Source organism: Saxophila tyrrhenica (assembly GCF_035928015.1).
Source record: "Saxophila tyrrhenica strain CCFEE 5935 chromosome Unknown scaffold_15, whole genome shotgun sequence".
NCBI lineage: Eukaryota > Fungi > Ascomycota > Dothideomycetes > Mycosphaerellales > Extremaceae > Saxophila > Saxophila tyrrhenica.
The window spans coordinates 301,230-320,564 of NW_027041747.1; the positions used below are offsets into that span (position 1 = coordinate 301,230).

At 56.7% G+C, this 19,335-nt stretch overlaps 7 protein-coding genes across 7 annotated transcripts; 4 read left to right on the forward strand and 3 right to left on the reverse strand.

Moving 5' to 3' along the window:
* Positions 1–228: 228 nt before the first annotated feature.
* Positions 229–2,490, forward strand: srk1 (MAPK-activated protein kinase Srk1; the record flags this gene model as incomplete). Its single annotated transcript, XM_064805973.1, has 4 exons — positions 229–783; positions 877–927; positions 1,028–1,272; positions 1,323–2,490. The coding sequence occupies 4 exons, from the start codon at positions 229–231 to the stop codon at positions 2,488–2,490; spliced, it is 2,019 nt and encodes a 672-aa protein (XP_064655832.1).
* Positions 2,491–3,448: 958 nt separating this feature from the next.
* LTR77_008744 (uncharacterized protein) lies at positions 3,449–5,044 on the forward strand (the record flags this gene model as incomplete). The annotated part of the gene is made up of 1 exon (XM_064805974.1): positions 3,449–5,044. One exon carries the CDS (start codon positions 3,449–3,451, stop codon positions 5,042–5,044), a length of 1,596 nt encoding a protein of 531 aa, XP_064655833.1.
* Positions 5,045–5,725: 681 nt separating this feature from the next.
* Positions 5,726–8,946, forward strand: LTR77_008745 (uncharacterized protein; the record flags this gene model as incomplete). Its single annotated transcript, XM_064805975.1, has 2 exons — positions 5,726–6,072; positions 6,147–8,946. The coding sequence occupies 2 exons, from the start codon at positions 5,726–5,728 to the stop codon at positions 8,944–8,946; spliced, it is 3,147 nt and encodes a 1,048-aa protein (XP_064655834.1).
* Positions 8,947–9,878: 932 nt separating this feature from the next.
* Positions 9,879–10,539, reverse strand: LTR77_008746 (uncharacterized protein; the record flags this gene model as incomplete). Its single annotated transcript, XM_064805976.1, has 2 exons — positions 9,879–10,019; positions 10,075–10,539. The coding sequence occupies 2 exons, from the start codon at positions 10,537–10,539 to the stop codon at positions 9,879–9,881; spliced, it is 606 nt and encodes a 201-aa protein (XP_064655835.1).
* Positions 10,540–11,804: 1,265 nt separating this feature from the next.
* Positions 11,805–14,538, reverse strand: LTR77_008747 (uncharacterized protein; the record flags this gene model as incomplete). Its single annotated transcript, XM_064805977.1, has 2 exons — positions 11,805–14,395; positions 14,451–14,538. The coding sequence occupies 2 exons, from the start codon at positions 14,536–14,538 to the stop codon at positions 11,805–11,807; spliced, it is 2,679 nt and encodes an 892-aa protein (XP_064655836.1).
* Positions 14,539–15,155: 617 nt separating this feature from the next.
* Positions 15,156–17,160, forward strand: LTR77_008748 (uncharacterized protein; the record flags this gene model as incomplete). Its single annotated transcript, XM_064805978.1, has 2 exons — positions 15,156–15,934; positions 15,999–17,160. The coding sequence occupies 2 exons, from the start codon at positions 15,156–15,158 to the stop codon at positions 17,158–17,160; spliced, it is 1,941 nt and encodes a 646-aa protein (XP_064655837.1).
* A 143-nt stretch (positions 17,161–17,303) lies between these two features.
* LTR77_008749 (uncharacterized protein) lies at positions 17,304–18,859 on the reverse strand (the record flags this gene model as incomplete). The annotated part of the gene is made up of 2 exons (XM_064805979.1): positions 17,304–18,366; positions 18,420–18,859. The coding sequence occupies 2 exons, from the start codon at positions 18,857–18,859 to the stop codon at positions 17,304–17,306; spliced, it is 1,503 nt and encodes a 500-aa protein (XP_064655838.1).
* Between the last annotated feature and the right edge of the window lie 476 nt (positions 18,860–19,335).

Genomic DNA, 19,335 nt, shown 5'->3' on the forward strand with positions numbered 1-19,335 from the left:
TCAGCGGGATGACGTATGGCTTGGCATCAAACGTCACAGCAGCACGACTGGGAGCAAGCGAGATACACTTCCACCAGCTGCACCTTGCTGCATCAACCTCTTCATCCTTCGCACAATCACGGGACCGGGTGCATCGTCGGGCAGAAGCAACACACACCTGCCTCTTCTTCCACTTCTTGCTTGTTTCTACTAGCACATCTTCTTCACCCAGCACACACTCACCTAATCATGTCGACGATACAGAACCTCAAGAACTTCATCCGCCATGGCAAGCAGGCCCGTGATGCCCGCTCGCCGCCCGACCAGCCCACCACCCATGTCACCAACGTCCACGCCCAGCAACACCGCGGCGGCGCTCAGCAGTACCACCCCGCCCCGCAGCCCGCACCCGACAACTATGCCATGAGCGATCCCAACGTCTACGAGCACAAGCCCCTGCAAGCCAACGCTCCTCAGATGCAGCAAGACTACTCCGCAGCCGCCGTCGACAACAGACATCAGGCCGCCAAAGCCGGACACGCCGCCGCCCGAGCCGTCGACCAGAAGGAGAAGCGGGATCAGAAGCAGAAAGACTACGACCCCTCGGTCCTCGAACGCATAGTAGCCGAAGAGCGAGCGAGCAAGGGCAAGCTCCCCCGATACCCCGGCCTGGAGCGATGGACACTCCTCGAGAAGATGGGCGACGGCGCCTTCAGCAACGTCTACCGCGCCAAGGACAACAACGGGCAGTACAACGAGGTGGCTATCAAGGTGGTGCGCAAGTACGAGATGAACTCCACACAGGTATGTTTGGGATGCGATTCTTCTGTCCGAGTACAGCATCTTCTCTGTCAAAAAACTTTTTGAGATATCTTGCCAACCTCTGTGGCCTATTAGGGCGGCGTGCTGCACAAGGACTTCGAAGCGAAAGCCCCAAAGACGGTTGAGGTGCGCAGTGTCTCGTTTTCGTTGTCCCCTCATCTCCCCTGTCCTTTTCACATTCATACCACTTCCTGCATTTTATGGCCGCTGACGTCACGTCCGACAGAGAGCCAACATCCTCAAAGAGGTCCAGATCATGCGACAGCTGGACCACCCCAACGTCACCCAGCTTGTCGATTTCTCCGAGTCCCGCCAATACTACTACATCGTCCTCGAGCTCTGCCCTGGTGGCGAGCTGTTCCATCAGATCGTGCGTCTCACGTACTTTAGCGAAGAACTGTCCCGTCACGTCATCACGCAGGTGGCAGAGGCATTAGAATACTTGCATGAGGAGGCTGGTGTCGTTCATCGGTGAGTTTGAACATGTCTCGATTTGAGGATGCAAGCTAACAGTATACCAGTGACATCAAGCCAGAGAACTTACTCTTCTACCCCATTCCATTTGTTCCGACCAAGAACCCAAAGCCCCGACAACCCGATGATGAAGACAAGGCAGACGAAGGTGAATTCATCCTAGGCCAAGGCGCGGGCGGTATTGGTCAGATCAAGATTGCCGACTTTGGTCTTTCGAAAGTCATCTGGGACAGCCAGACCATGACCCCTTGCGGGACCGTCGGCTACACTGCACCCGAGATTGTCAAGGATGAGCGCTACTCGAAGAGTGTCGACATGTGGGCGCTCGGCTGTGTCCTCTACACCCTTCTCTGCGGCTTCCCACCCTTCTACGACGAAAGCATTCAGGTGTTGACCGAGAAGGTGGCTAGGGGTCAATACACCTTCCTGTCGCCGTGGTGGGACGACATCTCCAAGTCGGCACAGGATCTTGTATCGCACCTCCTCACCGTCGACCCCGAAAAGCGCTACGACATCCGCCAGTTCCTCAACCACCCCTGGATCCGCCAGAGCAACGAGCCCACGTACGCCGCCGCCGACGCTCCACCCCTCGCCACCCCCCTCTACATGCGCGGCGCGCAATCCGTCGGCGAAAAGGGCCCGTCCCCCATGAAGCCCGACTTCGCCTACCTCGACGAAACCCCCCTCGGCGCCCGCCGCTCGGACTTCCGCTCCCCCGGCGCCGTCAACCTGCGCGAAGTCTTCGACGTCGGCTACTCGGTCCACCGACAAGAGGAAGAAGGCAAGCGCCGCAAGAACTTCAAGCAAGGCTACCGCGGGGGTGCGCCGATGAACTCGCTCAACGCGCTCGACGAGGAGTACGACGACGACGAGGACGAAGGCGTCTCCCAACCCTACGACCCGCAGCAGCAGAACCCGCCCGCGAAGCTTCCCAAGAGTGGCGGAGCCCCGGATGTCGGCGGCATGGAGCGGCAGATGCGGAATACGACGTTGAGCGCGGCTGCGCAGGCACGGCAGCAGGCGGCGCCTCCGCCTAAGCAGGCTCCTGCGGCCAGGGGCTATGGACAGCACAGTCCCGAGGTGGCGGCGGCGGCGAAGCGGCAGGTGAAGAATAAGGCCGGGGCGTTTGAGTTGAGTTTGGATAATGCGACGATGCTTGGGCGGAGGAAGAAGCAGCCGGGGGCTAGTGGGTTGAGTCAGCAGGTCATGTCGTAGGCTTGACTTCTACCGCGGCTGAGAGGAAGGAGGGGGAGGTGTGGTGCTTTCGATGGGATAGGGATGGACAGAAATGGACCATGTCGATGTCCTCAAACTGTCTCTTCTGCTGCATTTTCGCTCTCAACTGGCTGGATGGGTGGCGGGCGTTTTTGCGGCGTGGAAGGGAGGGTGGGATGATTGATGGCATGGCATGGCATGATTGTAGATGTTTGATAGCTTGGTAGAGAGCTCATTGGAGTCAATGGTGCTTTCACGTCGACGTCTTCTTCTCTCGTGAATCATCGAAACAATGCCGTGTCTTGCGTTGTTGTTGTTTTGGTCACGGGCTGAGAGGCGAGGCGATGATGGACGATGGGTTCTCGCTGGGGTATCATGTTTTGCTTGCTGGGGGACATGTGTAGCTAAGATATTAGTCAAGACGGGTCGATGGTATGGGCTTTAGACTACGAAGAATGAGGCTGTGGACTGCACAGATATCATCGCTGACACCCGGCCACTTGTTCTATTGCCTGAAGAGGTGCATATCGTCGCTGTCGCCAGCATACCAAGGGGGTTAGAAGGGGGAAGGGCTGAGGACCAGGGTTGGGGTAGCGAGTCAGGTTGCACTTTCCCCGGACTGAGTGGTGGAGGACCCCTGTTGCTGCTGCTCTGAGCTGTTGTCCTGAGCTTCTTGGGGAGCACGAGAGACACCAAACGTTGACCAGCATTGGCTTCAGAGACGACTACTGTCCAAAGGACGAAGAAATCAACACAACGCAGGGAAGCTGTTGGAATAAATCGACACCAGCTGTTCGGTCCGGCCACCAGCTCTGTCGTAGGACCTGGGTATCTTCTACTCCGCTCTACTGCACTCTACTCTACTCCACGGCGCTGCTCTTCCTCCTGCTATCTACTACTTACCCTCCGCTTCAGACAACCTGCTCCGCCCTCCTAAGCTCGCCCTGCGCGCTGAACCATGGCCCGCAAAGCAGACGACCTCCTGGCCGACCTCGACCAACTCGGCCTCAGCGAAGACCAACCCTCCACCACCCGCACATCCACCTCCGACCGCCCTCCCAAGCCAGCGCCCAAACCTTCCAATGCTCCAGCTAAAGAAGAGAACGACGACCCTTTCGGCGAGCTGGAGAAGACGCTCGCAGCGAAGCCTGCTTCAGGCTCCAGACCTACGACGCCGAGACTGAGCTCGAGCACGACAAGCGGGACGGGCAAGAGTCCGCGAAGAGCGGGCGTCGAGACGCCGGCGAGTTCGGGGACGGCGAGTGGGAGGAATAGTGAGGACAGGCTGAGGAGTATGCCTACGCAAGCACAGCCTAGAACGAGCGGGGAGGGGAGGAGTTATCACCAAAGCTATACCCCTGCTGCCGATCAACAACAGCAGCAGCAGCAACAAGCCCCACCACCGCAACCCACAGAACAGAAAAGCACAGGCGGCGGCTGGTCCTGGGGCTCCCTCCTCAACACCGCGACCGCGACCGCGACCTCCGCCCTCACCTCCGCCTCCACGCTCGCCAAAGACCTGCAGAACAACGAAGAAGCGCTCCGCTGGGCCTCGTCGGTGAAAGGCTACGGCGCCAACCTCTCCCACCTCTCCGAAGACCTTCGCTCGCGAGCTATCCCGACATTCACTTCCTTGATCAGCCACATCGCCCCCCCGATCTCCGCGCACGAGAGGTTGCAGATCCATATTACGCATGATATACTGAACTACCCGAGCTTGGATCCGTTGATCTATTCGACGTTTTCAAGAGTAATGTCCCAAGTCGAAGGCGGCGACCTCCTCGTAATCCAACGCGGCTCCGAGTCCCGCTCCCGCAGCGCCTCCCAAGGAGCCTACACCGGCTCCGTCCTCGGCGGCTCCCGCGGCGGCTGGTCAGACGGCCCTTGGTGGCGCGACGATTCCCGCCCTCGCGATTTGGGCGCGGTGATGGGGTTGAAGGAGGGTACGCGCCTCGCGAGGGTGGGGGCGGAGAGTTACGCGAAGGAGTTTTTCGAGGCGAGGGGGGGTGTGGAGAAGGCGGCGCGGGAGGCGACGGAGTCTTTGGGCGGGGAGAATCCGGTGCGGAGGAGTGATATTTTTTTGGCTGTTCAGCCGATCGCGTATGAAGGGGAGAAGGAGATGTTTGCTGGTGATGCGCGGGAGGAGGGGAAGGGAGAAGGGGAGGGTGAAGAGGAGGGCGAAGAGGAGCTGGTGGTGTTCGCCATCTACCTCCACGACCCCCTCCACTCCCTCTCCTTCTCCATCATCTCCCAACCCTTCCCCCGCCGCTGGGCCTCCTGGCTCGACGCCAAATCCGACACCGATGAAGCTCACGGCGGTTTACCCGCGGATATCCTCGCGATCTTGGAGAACGGCGGCGTCGACCCCCGCGAATGGGTTGCGGAGTGGATGGAGGAGGTTCTGGGTTTGGGGGTTGGGGTCGTGGCGCAGAGGTATGTTGCGAGGAGGATGGGGGTGGGGGAGGGTGGGAGTGGGGAGAAGGGGAGGGGGTTGGTGAAGGCGAAGGAGAGGGGCGAGGGGGTTATTGAGGAGGCTGCTGGGAGGGGGGTTTGACCGGGTGTTTGAGTTTGATGGTGGGCGGAGGATAGAATGAGGGCGAGGCGCTGGAGTTTGAGATATATTTAGTGCGTGAGTGTTTACTATACCTCTGTAGTTGTTGAACGATTCTGCAGTCTTGATAGTGAAGCTGTTGTCGTCACTTAGTCTGTTTCATCGACCAACACGTCACTCACTTTCCTCTTAAGCTTAAACGAATGAAACTCACCGTCTTCCATTGATCCTCGTACATGCAACAGCATCTCTCTTATACCCATCGTTCGTCTTCCAACCTCTGCGACGTCTTCAACCACCAAGAAAAAGACGCCATCACCGATCAAGCAATTTACGCAACGACCATCGACGAGCCGAAGCGTTGGCGCGCTGCTAAAGCGGACAAGCGTCGCAATTTGGCAAGCGAGACGCATCCACTCCTTCGGTCGCCTTTTTCTAGTCGAACAACTGCACCTCACAGCAGCATCTTCAAGGTCAGCAAAATCAATGTCGACTTCATTCGCCCGTCGATAGCTTTTTCTTCACTGATAGATGGAGTCTTCTGCCAAGTCGACGAAACGGCACCGGAAGAGCGACGTTCTGCGCCGGGCCACCTCAGATCTGTCGTCTTCCTCGACTTCATCAGATATCCTTGTTGCTTCTGGACCAGCAGGGATTCCAACAACACAGCCTGCGGATTCGATGATGCCGCCAAAGATGATGAAGGGCAAGAAGCACATCGTCGGCGAGGTCCGGGCGAAGAGGATGCTCAGCATCAGAGCCAAGGACGATGCTGGTGTTGCCGCTATGAGACAGGCTCTGCTCAGGCTGGATCGGAGTGAAGACGGCAGAGTGAAGACGGGAAGCTCACTCGATGCCGGTCACAAGTTTGAAGCCGACGACGTTGACGGTGAAGGACCGAATGCGCGTGGTACCTACTCCAAGGCGTACACACTTCAGCATCCGGAGATCAAATGGGTGCATCGGGGTCAAGGACGATACTTGCCTTTACCCGCAGCCAAAGCGTTGACTCAGACTCCATCATCACAGCCGTAAGTGATCATCCCGTCGTGCTTGCCACCCTCACCCACGTGACCTTTGTGACTGACATCCCCCGTTGATCCAGACAACAGCGAGAATCCCGATCGAAAGATTTCTCAGCAGCAAAAGCAAACATGGTCACCCCCCAACAGTCCCGATCGCTGCGCAAGCGCCGTTCGTCATTCACTGCCGAAGAGCAGCAGCCTCAGGATCGAACCTCTTCACTTCGCCGCCGCGTGATCGACGCACAGACCAACACCGAGCCCAATATGTCCTCCGCCCGCCAATCACGCCGTGCCAAGCTGAGCGGGAGCGCACTTGCGACTGACCTCGACCGACGTTCTTCACGCAATTCTAATCTCAACCTCGTCGACTACGACGAAAACAACAGTAACGAAGAACCGGACAGCGACAACGAGATGGCGAACGACGACGAGAACCCGACTTTCGACAGGGCGTATGTCGACAGCCACCCCGGCGAGCGCTTTTACCATACTGGCAACGGATGGTATAAGCGTGGTCGCCGCCCGCCGATGAAGAACCCGAAGAAGCGCGAGACTGAAGGTCATGCTACGAAGCGCCTGCCGGATGGTTCGTATGCTTTCAACAGGAACACTACGATTCACGTCAGCCAACTTGAATTGTATCCGGGGGTGGAATTTCACCATCGTGGGAATGGGTGGTACCGAGCTGGCGCGGACGCTACTGGGCTGCGCGCGAGTCGTTTTGGTGGGCCGCCTGATGAGGGGTTGAAGGAGGAACCTGATGATGATGACGATGATGGTGATGAGGTCCCGGATGAGGATAGAGATCTAAGCGATTCGGAAGATGAGAAGGAGATGGTGACCGTGAGCAAAGCCTACGCTAAGAATCACCCTGAGGTCGAATGGGTGCATCGTGGCAAAGGGCGCTACATGCGCAAGACTCTTGCAGAGAGCCTGAAGTCCGCCACTCCTGGTTCTGCTTCCATCGAGCCCGAGCGCGACCAGACGATCTACAGCAAGACGTATGTGCTGTCGCATCCGAGGGAGGAGTTCCACCACCGCGGCAATGCGAAGTACATGCGCGGCCCGCCGCCGGAGAAGTGGGCGGTCAACCGGAAGAAGAAGATTTCGGAGGCAGTGGCTGCGGCGGAGGTTGAGGAGAATGATGGACAGCTTTTCAGCAAAGCTTTCGTTGATGCTCATCCGGAGTTGGAGTTCCATCATCGTGGGCAGGGTCGCTATGCTAGAGGGCCTAGGAGGGCTTCTACTGCTGTGCGTGAGGATGAAGGGGAGGAGGAAGAGGTTGAAGATGAGGAGGAGGAGGAGGAGGAAGAGGAAGAAGCGCCGGATGGCTTGGTCGATACTGACTACGTCACTGCTCACCCCCATGAGACCTTCCACCACCGCGGGCAGGGACGGTGGGCAAGGGGTCTGCCGCCTCCTGGATCGTCACGCAAGACTGCCATCCGCGGACCCGGGCGTGAAAAGTCTTATGGTGGAGAGCAAGACGAAGAGCAGGAGCAGGAAGAGGAAGAGGTTGAACAGGAGCCCGAAGGACTTCCGGACCTCGCTGCGCTTGTACCTAAGGCTGACGGACCAGACAAGTTTCCCGACGCCAAGTTCCACTATCGTGGTGGTGGCAAGTGGAGCAGGATCACGAAGGCGGAGTTTGAGGACCTGCAGATGGCCAACATGAACGCTAGCAAGAAGACCGCTCACAATCCGCGGGTCAGTCGTAAGAGTGGTCCTGAGGCGCAGCTGGAGCGTGAGGCCGCTGCTGCCCGTGCGATGGAGTATCTTGCGGAGGAGGATGAGGAGGCGGGTGGGAAGGCGAAGGGCAAGAGGAAGAGAGTTACCAAGCGTGGGTCGTACATTACTCAGGAGGATGGGAATGGCACGAAAGCTTCATCGAATGGACAGAGCAAGGCACCGACGCCTAAGCCGCGCATGCTGGAGCCGGAGGAGGACATTCTTACTGAAGAGGATCTGCCACAGCTCTACCGCGACGACTGGTCACCACCGTCCGAGTACATTGCTGATCCCACTGAACGTCTGGGTCGAAGTATGAGGCCGCTCACGAACCCAGACAAGTTCGTCAAGTCGCTTACAAAGTTCGACCCAGCCTCCCGCTCGCTCGACAACCTCAAGACCCTCGCAGCCAACACCCAGCAAGCGCTCGACCAGATCCAACAAGAGTATCTCGACCTCGACAAGATCACCGCACCCCACGCCCGCATCCCCCGCAAACTCGCCAAAGGCGGCCGCGCCCCCATCGACCCCCAAATCTTCGAAGACCGCAAAGAAGCCGACCTCTACGACTACGCCTACGACCCGCGCCGCCTCGGTTTCCAGGACCCCGCGGCCCAGAAGATCCAGCGCGACGCCGAAGGTCGCGAACTGCGGAACCGTCGTCAGCGCGCGGGCGCTCTCAACGGCACGATTCCTGGATGGAATTTTGGAGAGGAGGAGATTACTGCTGGCCGGAGAGCGGTTAAGCCTGTGAACCGCTTTGATGGGATTGTAGAGGCGCCGAGGAAGAGGCAGAGGATGTCCGCTACGGCTGCGACGAGCAAAGCGCCGTCGATGACGCCTGATCGCGGCGTTACCCCGTTGGGTGGCCCGCTGCGCACGGCTCTCGGCGTTGGTGCGAGGGGTAGGGGGTTGGTTATGGGGAATGTTCCGAAGAGGATCCAGGAGTTGCGAGGGGTTGGTGAGGTTGGGCGTGGGGTTAGTGAGGGGGGAAGGGAGGGGAGGGAGGGGAGTGTAGGCGCGAGGAAGGGGAGGCCGCCGGGGAGTAAGAATTTGTTTCGGCGGAGGGATGCGGGGATTAAGAAGGGGCCGCGGAAGGGGAAGGGGAGTGCGGGGAGTGGGGTTGACGGGGAGGGGGAGGGGGGAACGTGAGGTGGCTGAGAGTGAAGAGGGGAGAGGGTGGTGTGAGAAATGGTGTGGATGTTGTGTTTTTGTGCGTTTGCTTTTTGGACGGCTCCCCCTGCGGCTTTGGCTGGCTAGCTAGGTGCTTGAGGGAGGCACGATTGATTGTCTTTCTTGACTTTCCGGCGAAGCATCTGGGCATCATTGCATAGCATGGCATGGCATGACATGGTTAATTCATAGCGATACCGAGGTCTTCAACTTCACTCAGTTCTCACGTGTTCCATACCTTTCACCAACCGACTCTGAGCATTCCAGCCCGGGCCAGCAAAATTTGACTTCCCAAGATACGGAGACTTCACACGCCAACTCCATCTCGTGGACCTCAGGCTTTCGACCTTGTGAAGCTGAACCATGGTTACGGAAATGCGCAGGTGGGAAGGCATCTCCTCTAATCCTCTACCAGTTGATGATTGGTCATGATCACTGGCGCACTAGCGGTTGTGCGATTTTAGGGCGTTGAAGAGCGGTAGTGGTAAGGACGTTTGAATTTTCCGGTGTCTTGTCGAAGGCCGGCGGTGCTGTAACGGTCTGGACCACGTTTTGAGGGTGGGGAATGAACTTACGTTGGCGGTGGGTGGGTGGGGACGAATGATGGTAACGAGGTAGCTGGTTCTGCTGACCGATTTTGTAATGTACAGTGCTTTTATCTGCTGGTGGAGGTGGATGGATGATGGTCGTTGAAGAGAGCGACCAGGGCAGTGGCAGAAATCATCTAAGTAAGAAAGCTTCTGACCGGTAAGCCAAGTAGTCAGGTGTCCTGGAATGAATGATGAAGATGAATTGCTGAAACATGATGAAGCAGAACATACCCCGTCTATGGAACCGAATGACGAGCAGACTCCGTGCGACCAAACCCAGCCCAAGCAGCATTCTCATCATGCTCTTCAGCCCTGAGCAGATCAAGTCCCGTTCGCACCTTGCTTCGCCTTGCACTTCTTCGTGCACTGAATGTCGGCGCAAGCATCCTCCCGTCCTACCGACAGCGGCACTTGGTTGGCGATGCCTTCACTCTCTGCGGAGTTGATGAACAAGATGTCAACCTTGAAGAAAGAACGTCAGCAGCTGACCAAACACTCTCGAGAAAGACAGACTCACATCAGGCAGAACATTGCAGCATCGAAAAGCATTGATATCATCCACCGACGCCTGCGCAACCTCGGCATTCCCCGGGTCCGCAATCACAGCCATCAAATTCTGCAGCACATGCACCTCAAACACATCCATCAAATCCTCCACCGCGCAATCGAATGCCGGCACGGGAGCCTGAATGAAAGCCGACTGCGAAGCCAGCGTCATGAGCTGGCACGGCTCGTCCATTGCATTGGTGAGAGCCATCCGGGCTTCCGAGAGGAGAGCATCTTCGTCGTTGATGAGGTTTGGGACGGCGTTGAGGAAGGCGTTGACGTTCTTGACGTCGTTGTTCCATTGTTGGATGGAGGCTTTGGCTTGGTTGGAGTTGGGGTTCATGACGGTTTGGACGATGCAGCCGCTTTGGCGCTTGAGGGGGGTGGCGGCGGAGAGGGTGGCGAGGAGGGATGTGGTGAAGATGGTGGTCTTCATGGCTGGTAGTGACGTCTGGTATCGTGAAGGCTTGAGGCGGTAGGCAATTGCGCTGAAGAGTGCTGGACGTTTGAGGCTTGAAGCTGTCCGAGGTGGATGGCGTGAGTTCTCGTAAACGGCTGTACGGTCTGCTTGATGTCAATTTTCATGTGATACTGCACCCTTCTTATACCTTGCCTGGATCGCACCGGCTGGGCCCCATTGCGCTTTCATGGCTCCCAACAACAGGATTCGTCATCATCGTCGTCAGAGTGCTGTTCTAAATCGTTGCGATCCTCCCAAAATCGAGCGTGCTGTTGACCGCGGTCGTGAACATCATACAAGCTATTCGTGGATGCTTGCTCGCTGCAACAAGCTCCTGGAGAGGTCTTGTGCGGTCGAGCGGCGCTTTCGTTGGTCCGGATCAAGGTAACAAGCACGCTACCAAGTGAGCGATTAACGCTTACGCCCGTGCTAAGATCAGCACTCATGTTGGAGCCGGCCGACAGTGTCTGCAACCAACATAGTCCAGGGTATCCTCATCGTGGTCAAGCAAGCGCTTTGACTAACGCAGGTCGTGTTGGTAGTCCGGTCACCATCACTGGCTGACTTGTATATCGCACTGCGCCTCGCGAAAATGAGATAGTCGTGGGCCTGACTGGCAAGACCGCATCAGGATGTAGCCATTGGGGCCAGCGAAGAGCCTGGCATCATCCTATCTAGGCAGTGGAGGACTTGTAGGCTACTTTTTCGCCAGCAGGACTGGGTATTTCGTACGACACACCTCAGAGCCCTTCTCCAAGTCCAAGGCCCGGGATGGTATAGATTGCTCATTGCGCCGGATGTCCATGTTGCGCTGAGCCTCAGCGTTCAGGAGGCGAGCATGGCTCAAATCGCTGGCGTAGAACGGTCAGACTGTCACCAAATTCCTGTCGAAATTTGAAGGCCAATGGACCTGCCTAGCAATGAAGCATTGTAAACTTGTATGCGAAATCAACTTCTGTTCCAACAATTCCATCTTTTTCGGCATGTCGATAGTTGCGTTCAACCAAACATCCACTAGCGTCAATCAGATTCGAGCGAGTCAAGCGCTGGCATTTCTCTGTCCAGACAGCGGATAAAAACTGATGGCAAGTTGCCTTACCACGTCAGACATTGTCGGATTTTGCAGGCGAGGCCTGCAGTCAAGAGCAATTTGATCACTTCGTCGGACTGGACAAGGATGGAGTTGATACGACTGAACATCGAATTGTTTTTGCCTTTATTTGTACAATAAGCCATTATGACTATCTCCGCCGCAAAAACTTGAAAACCTTCTGCTTCCCACTCCTATTCCTCGACTCCCTTCTGTCATCCTCCACGTATCCAAAATCCCCCTCTACTGACTGTTGGTACCTCCGCTGTCCACCGTTCGAATCATTAACAGTAGGGCCCTGGTACAGCATTCTCGCGGGAGTGTATGCTTCCGGTGCCAGAGACGACAGCGAGCGGACTAGTTCGGGTGCGCTGTAATATTCGTTTGCAAGGCGTGAAGCATTATGCTGATTGTGTGCTAGCTCGTTGTGGTTCATCGGATCAGCGGGTAGCTCGTGGCCGAGGCAGGGGTCGATCTGCTCTCCGACCTCGTTTGGGAGGACTACGCTGTCGTTCCGGGCGCTGGTGGAGGATGGTCCCTCCGGCGCTGGAGGAGTATAAGGTAAGGGCCGCATTGCGGCATTTCCGTTCACTTCATAAGAATTCGAGCGACCGACCTGATCTCGAGGAAGTTCACGGTGTACGAGGTTGGTATGTGATATCTGTCCGGCAGAAGGCGAGATAGATCCTCTAGCAAACGCATCATCCAACGCAGGCCCAGTATCCGGAACATCTATAATCGGCGCAACCGTCGGTACGACCCGATGTCGGGAAAGCGTCGGAAAAGGATCCGAGTTCCGTGAAGACACCCGCGGCCGGCCTTGCGGGTGCTCTTGTCGACGCCGTATCTCTTCTTCGAAGTCCCGCTGATCCAGATACTGCCTATCCCTCACACAAAACCGCAAGTCCAGTTCCTGATGGAACTGCTGCTTCTCCAGCAGAGACCGGAATTTTAGCACCAGATACTCCGTGTTCACCGTCTCAATGGAGCGGAAGGTCCGTGGATGCGGGAGACGGAAAGGGAAGATGTTGAATGTATTCGGGTTCGGCCGGCCATGGGCATCGCCGTCAGAATATGACACTCGCACAGTAAAAGGTAGTTTCCTCTCCTTGACTAGAACGAGTTTAGAGCACTTTTCGTAGTCTTTGCAGCATCCGCATTCCGTGGCATCGATGTAGATGCCTCGTTTCAGCTCGATGAAGATGGTGGCAAAGCGAGTTCGCCTCCGGGTATCGAAAAGCTGGGTAAATATCACGATGGCTGGAAGTTTGATGTGATCTGCCTCCCAGCCGCCGGCGGTCCAGCGGACTGTTGTGGTTGGAGAGATGGATGATGGTAGCGACACTCGTCGCGAAGACGATCGGACTGCGAGCGAGTTCTGCGACTGAGTTGTTCGATGGTGAGAGGAACCGTCGCTGTCTGCTTCGGCTCGCAGGATAATAGGCTCCTGCCATAATTGCATACGTCCAACACAGTCAAGAAAGTCCACATGGTCGCTGAATTGGGACCGTATGTCCGTCTGATCGTGAGAGACGTCGTAGCCTGTGAGGGCAGCTTGGAACGTGTGGAGCGCCTCGAAGGTAGAGAACTTGAACAGCGTCTCCTCGTGCCGGGAGAATATTGCCATTTCTAGCGTTGGATTGGTTATGGTCGGCATTGCGTAGCGAGGTATGAGCGCATCCTCAGAGCTGTGTACCGACAGAGGAATCAGGGTCGTCTCACCAGGTCTAGAGGGAACTGTGCTCTTCAGTACCAGTCGAAAGCGCTCTGCGGAGCTTCTGAAGATAGTCACAGAGTTTGACAATTGTCCGCGAGCAGCTGAAGCAAGTGGAATGCAAGCGACGAAGTGTTCATCGGCGCGAGGTGCGAGCAGGTCGAAGTGACCTGTGGCATCATCCTCAGCCGGCATCGTGAGCGCTGTCGACAACGGCCACATGCGAAACGCACTCTCCGGCAGCTTGAGAAGGCTCGCCTCACGATAAGCCACAAGCCCTCCAGGACGCCGGTATCTCGCCAGGACTTTTTGTTCAACCTGTCGGACAGCGGGTTTGTAGTAGTATCCCGCCCGAGCGCCGCGGTAGTCAGCGCTTGCTTTCAGCCGTTCGAGCAGCCAACATGCTTTCAAGAACGCAAGGTACTTCTCTGGCGTCTGGTCAGGCCCTCCTGTACTCTCGCGTAGATGCAAGAGGATGGCATCGAACGTCTCCGGCATTCGCAGATCCATCTCGGTACCCTCAGGCGCATCTACCAGGACACCTGCTCTGAAACACTTTCTGAACCCCGCCGTGATGATGTTGGCATTCATATACCTCAGTGCGTCGTCCAAATGATGGCCACCAGCCATGCCCTCCACGGCAACCGCACTATCCAGTTCGCCATCTTTGTCCGTGAACAAGTCGACCGTCAAACGATCAAGAGCATGGTCTATCTTCTCCGAATGAAGCTGGTTACGAGTGCGTAGTGCTTCCAGACGCTGCTCTTGTCGAGCCGGATGACGACCATGCCGAGCTCTTCTGCTGTCTTCCAGAAGTCCGTTGCATTCATTCAAGGTGTCTACGAAGTTGCCCACCATAGACGTGCGCTCACTTTCGACGTCAACGGACAAGGGCTCGTACACACGTACGCCGACGCTTCTTCCACGGTTGAGGTATCGTCGCTGCGCATCTTGTAATGCGTATTGCAGCCTCTCGAGAAGGCCTCCGAGGTTCGATATATCGTTTCGGAGATTGTGAAAGCGCACGTCTGGTGACATGGTTCGTTAGTGGGTGTTCTTGCGACAACTCCGCATGGTTCTTACCTGTCGAATTCTCTTCCAATGCGCACTTCTGCTCAAACTCGTTCGCGAGCCGGATGCCGTTGCGAAGGTCGTCGCAGCCCGAGTCCATTGTGTGGTCGTTTAGTTTAGCCTGCTCCGGTGTCTCTGATGCTGTCGCGAGGAGCGGAAGCTCTAAGAATGCCGGCGACGCGGCCCAGCGCCGATGATATTGACCTGTCTCCAAAGGACGCTGCGTCCGAAGGATCGCACGTTAGCATCTGCGACGGCAACTCTACTGAGCTCTCGCCTCGCCAAGTCATCACAGCCTCATGCGGTTGGCCAATGCCTGATATAGCCAAATGAGGGGGCGGATGCATATCGAGTGTCGTTTGAGTTCGAGTTAGCGACAGCCTTGCCTTGGCGTGGTGTGATGTTGGTTGCCTTCAGACAAGGCTGGCAAGCCTGACTGCACCTGATTAGTCCGGCTATCCGGAGACTGCTGGGCACGTGGCTTATTGCTCGCTGCATCACATACCATTCGTCCAGCGTTGCAGGAAGCTCCCTTCGAGTGCATACGGGGAGACTCAGCCATCAGTCTAGAGCTGTTCCTGCGCATGCCATGTTCACTGCCCGGAGCTCTTCGCATGTGTCTCGTCGCAAGGCTGGGCTATCTTTAGGACGATATCAACCAGAAGTCTCCCTTGTAGCCTTCCTGAGTGCTTGCGACTATCAGACACACTCAACACAATGCCTCTGAACGCCAACGAAGAAGCGCTTCTGGGCCACCCATCAACCGAGGAGCTCGATTACGAACACCAAAGACTCGATTACTCCCCCGAAGAACGCAACAAAATCGGCAAATGGACCATCGTCGCCCTCATCCTCAACCGCTCAATCGGCTCCGGAATCTTCCTCACACCACACCGTGTCCTCCAAGGCGCAGGTTGTGTCGGCGGAGCCTTATTCCTATGGACGGCCGGAGCGCTGATCTCGATATGCGGACTGTACGTCTGGCTCGAATGCGGTCTTTCGATACCGCAGCGCAGAGTCAGAGGTGAGACAGAGCCTCGCGGCGTCCCACGGTCGGGCGGCGAGAAGAACTTCCTGGAGTTCATGTTTCCGGATTCTGATCTCCGGCTTCCACACATCAGAACGACGTGCTGCTTCGCTGTGATGTTTGTCCTCATGTACAACCTGAGCACGAACGCCATAGCTTTCGGGCTCCAGGTTATGACGGCATCAGGGCATTACGATGGTCTCTCGCCAGATGGTATTCCCAGCCGCGGTCCTGTTCTTGGGATCGCCATTGCGGTTTTGACCTTGATCGTGCTTTTGCATACGTTCTCCAGACGGGGTGGGATCCTGATCAACAATGCCTTCGCGGTGTTGAAGGTTGGCGCGCTTGTTGTCATGGTCTGTCTGGCCATCGCATATGCGGCTGGCCGATTCGGGGGTCCTGGAGATGTCGTTCGGAACAACTTCATTGAAGATGTCTGGAAGAGCAACCGAGCAGGCGTATCATCCTGGTACGTAGATAATGCGCTCACGCTGGTCCCACCTTCCCTGCCACAGCTTCGCTAACGTCTTCAGGTCCCGGTCCTTGACACTCTGCATGTACTCCTTCTCGGGCTACGAACAGCCGTTCTACGTACTTGCAGAAGTGAAAAGCCCACGGAGATACTTTCCAAAGTATACCGTATTGGGCTTGCTCATCACAGTCGTCCTCTACATGATGGCCAACATTTCATACCTGCTGGTGGTTGACAAGGCCGACATCATCCCTCCACTAGGCGGAAAACCCTCCAGCGCGGACATCGCGACCCTCTTCTTCAACAAGCTGTTCGGAGACGATCAAAAGAAGGCCTCGCATGCCATGGCCGCCATCATCGCCGTCTCCATCTTCGGCAACCTGTGGGTCATGACATTCACCGCCGCCCGTGTGAAGCAGGAGATTGCCAAAGAAGGCATCCTCCCCTTCTCACTGCACATCGCCACTTCGTACAAGACGCCATACGGTCTGTTCAAACTATGGCTATCCCGAGGTCGCCTGCGCGAGGAGGATGTGGAGCAAGCACCCACTGCAGCGTTCGCTCTGCACTGGTTTACGTCGGTACTGCTCGTCGTGCTGGTGTCGCCGATCCGGGACCCTCGCAGGTCGTACTCCGCGCTCGTCGCTCTGTACAGCTACACCGTCATCTCGCTCATTGGTTGCTGGGTGTCAATCGGTCTTCTCAGAATCAAGCTGCGCAAGTCGAGATGGCATTGGCAGGAGCGCCGCCGATATCGACCATGGCTATCGCCGCTGCACGTCATTGTCTTCGGTGCAGCCACAGCGTTCGTGCTCGTTACCGCGTTCGTTCCGCCAGAGCCTGGCTCACCGTTCCACAGATTGGCCACTGGCCAGGCTTGGTACATTGTTCCGGTGGTGGGCATTACGGCACCTCTGTGGGGTATGCTGTGGTATTGGGGACTCCTGGCGTACCAGTGGAAGATCGGAAGGCATCTCGTCGTCACTAGGGAGGCGTACTGGATGCCTGATCCCGACTGCCCTGGAGAGTTTGTCCAGCAAGCGGAGATCATCGATCACACGTGGCAAATTACCTTGAGGAGCGAAATGGCGGATGACTTTGAACGGTTACCAGGGATGGCCGAGATGGTTGATGAGCGCCATGATGGTTGGACTAACGGGAACACAGCGCAAGGTCGCAATGCGCCCCGAATGAGGCGGCGACTGTCAGACAGTTTCGAGTAGCCGGCGGACATTGATCGAGCACGCAAGATCGGGTCTTTCGGATGTGAGACTTCTGATGGAGACCGACCCAGGGTCGACTGCGGTAGAATAGTTTTCGATACACATTCAGTCCACCTGTCTCTAATAAGCAGCCGAGCGCATTCTCACGCAGGCTTCCACTCAAAATGCTGCCTCCCCGTCTCGGGCTTCCCCTCCGGATCCTCACCCTTCCGATCATAGTTGTGCGCCCCAAAATAATCCAGCTCCGCCTCGTAAAAACTTGTCGGCAATTCCGTACTCGTCATGTACTTCAGATACTCTAAGCTCGCGCTCAAACTCGGCACCACCTGATCCGCCTCCATCGCTTTCATCACAACCCGCTTGAGCGCTGGATACATCTTCTTCAACTCGCTCGCGAACGTCGGGTCCGTGAGCGGGTTGACGAATGGTCCTTGCTTGTAGATCGGAAGCAGCAGCTCGCGGTTGATGTAGTCGGATCGGATGATACACCCAGCACGCCAGATCTGCAGTAGGTTCGGGTAGTTGATGTTGAAGTTCTTGCTCTTGTTCGCTCTATCGATGATGATGAGCCCTTGGGCGTAAGCTGCGAGGGAGGCGGCGTAGACGGCTTGCCGGAGGTCTTCAAGGAAGGCTTTCTGGTCTTGGATCGAGAGTTTCTGCGGTGGGTGGGCTTTGCCGAGAGTGTCGTAGATGGCGCGGCGTTGCGCGAGGTCGCCCGAGGCTATGCGCAGGTAATGTGCGGCTGTGAGGGTTGGGGCCGGGACGTGTTGCTCGATGGCTTCGTCGTTCGACCAGACTCCTGTACCTTCCTCGCCGGTGTAGTCTTGTACGACTTTGTCTTCGACTTCTGGTAGGACTTTATTGCCTTTGTCGTTCTTCTTGCGGCAGATGTCGGCGCCGATGGAGACGAGGAAGGTGTTGTGGAGCTCGCCATTGTCGTTCCAGCGTTGGAACTCGTCACCGACATCATCTAAACTCATGTCCATGCCTCTTGCCATGAGCGCCCATGCTTCGCTGATTGCGGACATCATGCCGTGCTCGATGCCGTTATGAATCATTTTGCAGTAGTGTCCAGCGCCGCCGGTGCCGATGCGGGCGACGCAGGGAGAGTTATCTGGGGCTGTCGCGGCGACTTGCTCGAGGAGAGGGAGGACAAAGAAGAGGGAGTCGTCATCACCGCCGGGGCACATGGAGGGGCCGCGTCGTCTACACACATGTCAGTCTTGTGAGCTTGGTCGTCATCGGTGGTACAGACTCACGCTGCTTGATAGCCTCCACTGACACCACATCCAACGTATCTAATGCCCTTGACATAACACATTCCCATTCTTCTCTCCGAATTCTCCCAGTGCTCATTCCCGCAGTCCACAATGCAATCGCCTTTTCTCAGCAAAGGCATCAACCCCGTCAATACTGTATCCCCAATGCTGCCGTGCGGTAGACTCCACACAAACACCCTCGGAGCACCGCTGCCACTGTAGCTTTCCAGGCTCTTGCACAGCGACTTGTAGTCGTCGTGTTTGCTGAGCTTATCTTGCAGCCCGTCTTTCTTCGCGCTGTCGAGTAGGGCGTTCATGCGATCAGCGCTGGGGTCTTGAAGCGAGACGTGGACGCCCTGCTCGGCGAAGAGGAGCGCCATGCCGCCGCCCATCGAGCCGCAGCCGATCATGGCGAGCGCCTTGATATCTGAGGGCGCCATCGTGCTGTTTCGTTCGCAGGTCACAGGAGGTTGTGGTTTAGCGCGATCGTTGGGCCAAAGTGGACTCTAACTCTCGCCGCTGCAGGGGCGCCGACGTTGTGTCCTGGATCCAGAAAGTACCTCAGCCTCTTGATCACCGTTGTATGTTGAGAAGTGCTCCTTTAGTTGGAGTTGGGTGGCTGTATTTGTTATTAAAACGTTGGTATTTCTTCATCGAAAGCGGGGGATCACTGTGACGTTGATCAAGCGCCGAAACTCCATGGACTTGGAGCTTTGCTGATCAGTCGATCCAGGCCCGCGGAGCAGACGCCTGAGCACGTGAGAGGACGATATTCGCTTAGCTGCCCCTAAGTATATTAGCATGAATACACTCGACATGGTACTGTTGTAGTGATGGGACCGGCTCACGTCGTCTTGAGTCGAAATGCGGGCCTCAACCAGCTGCTTGAACGTACTTTGGCATCGATATATCTTTG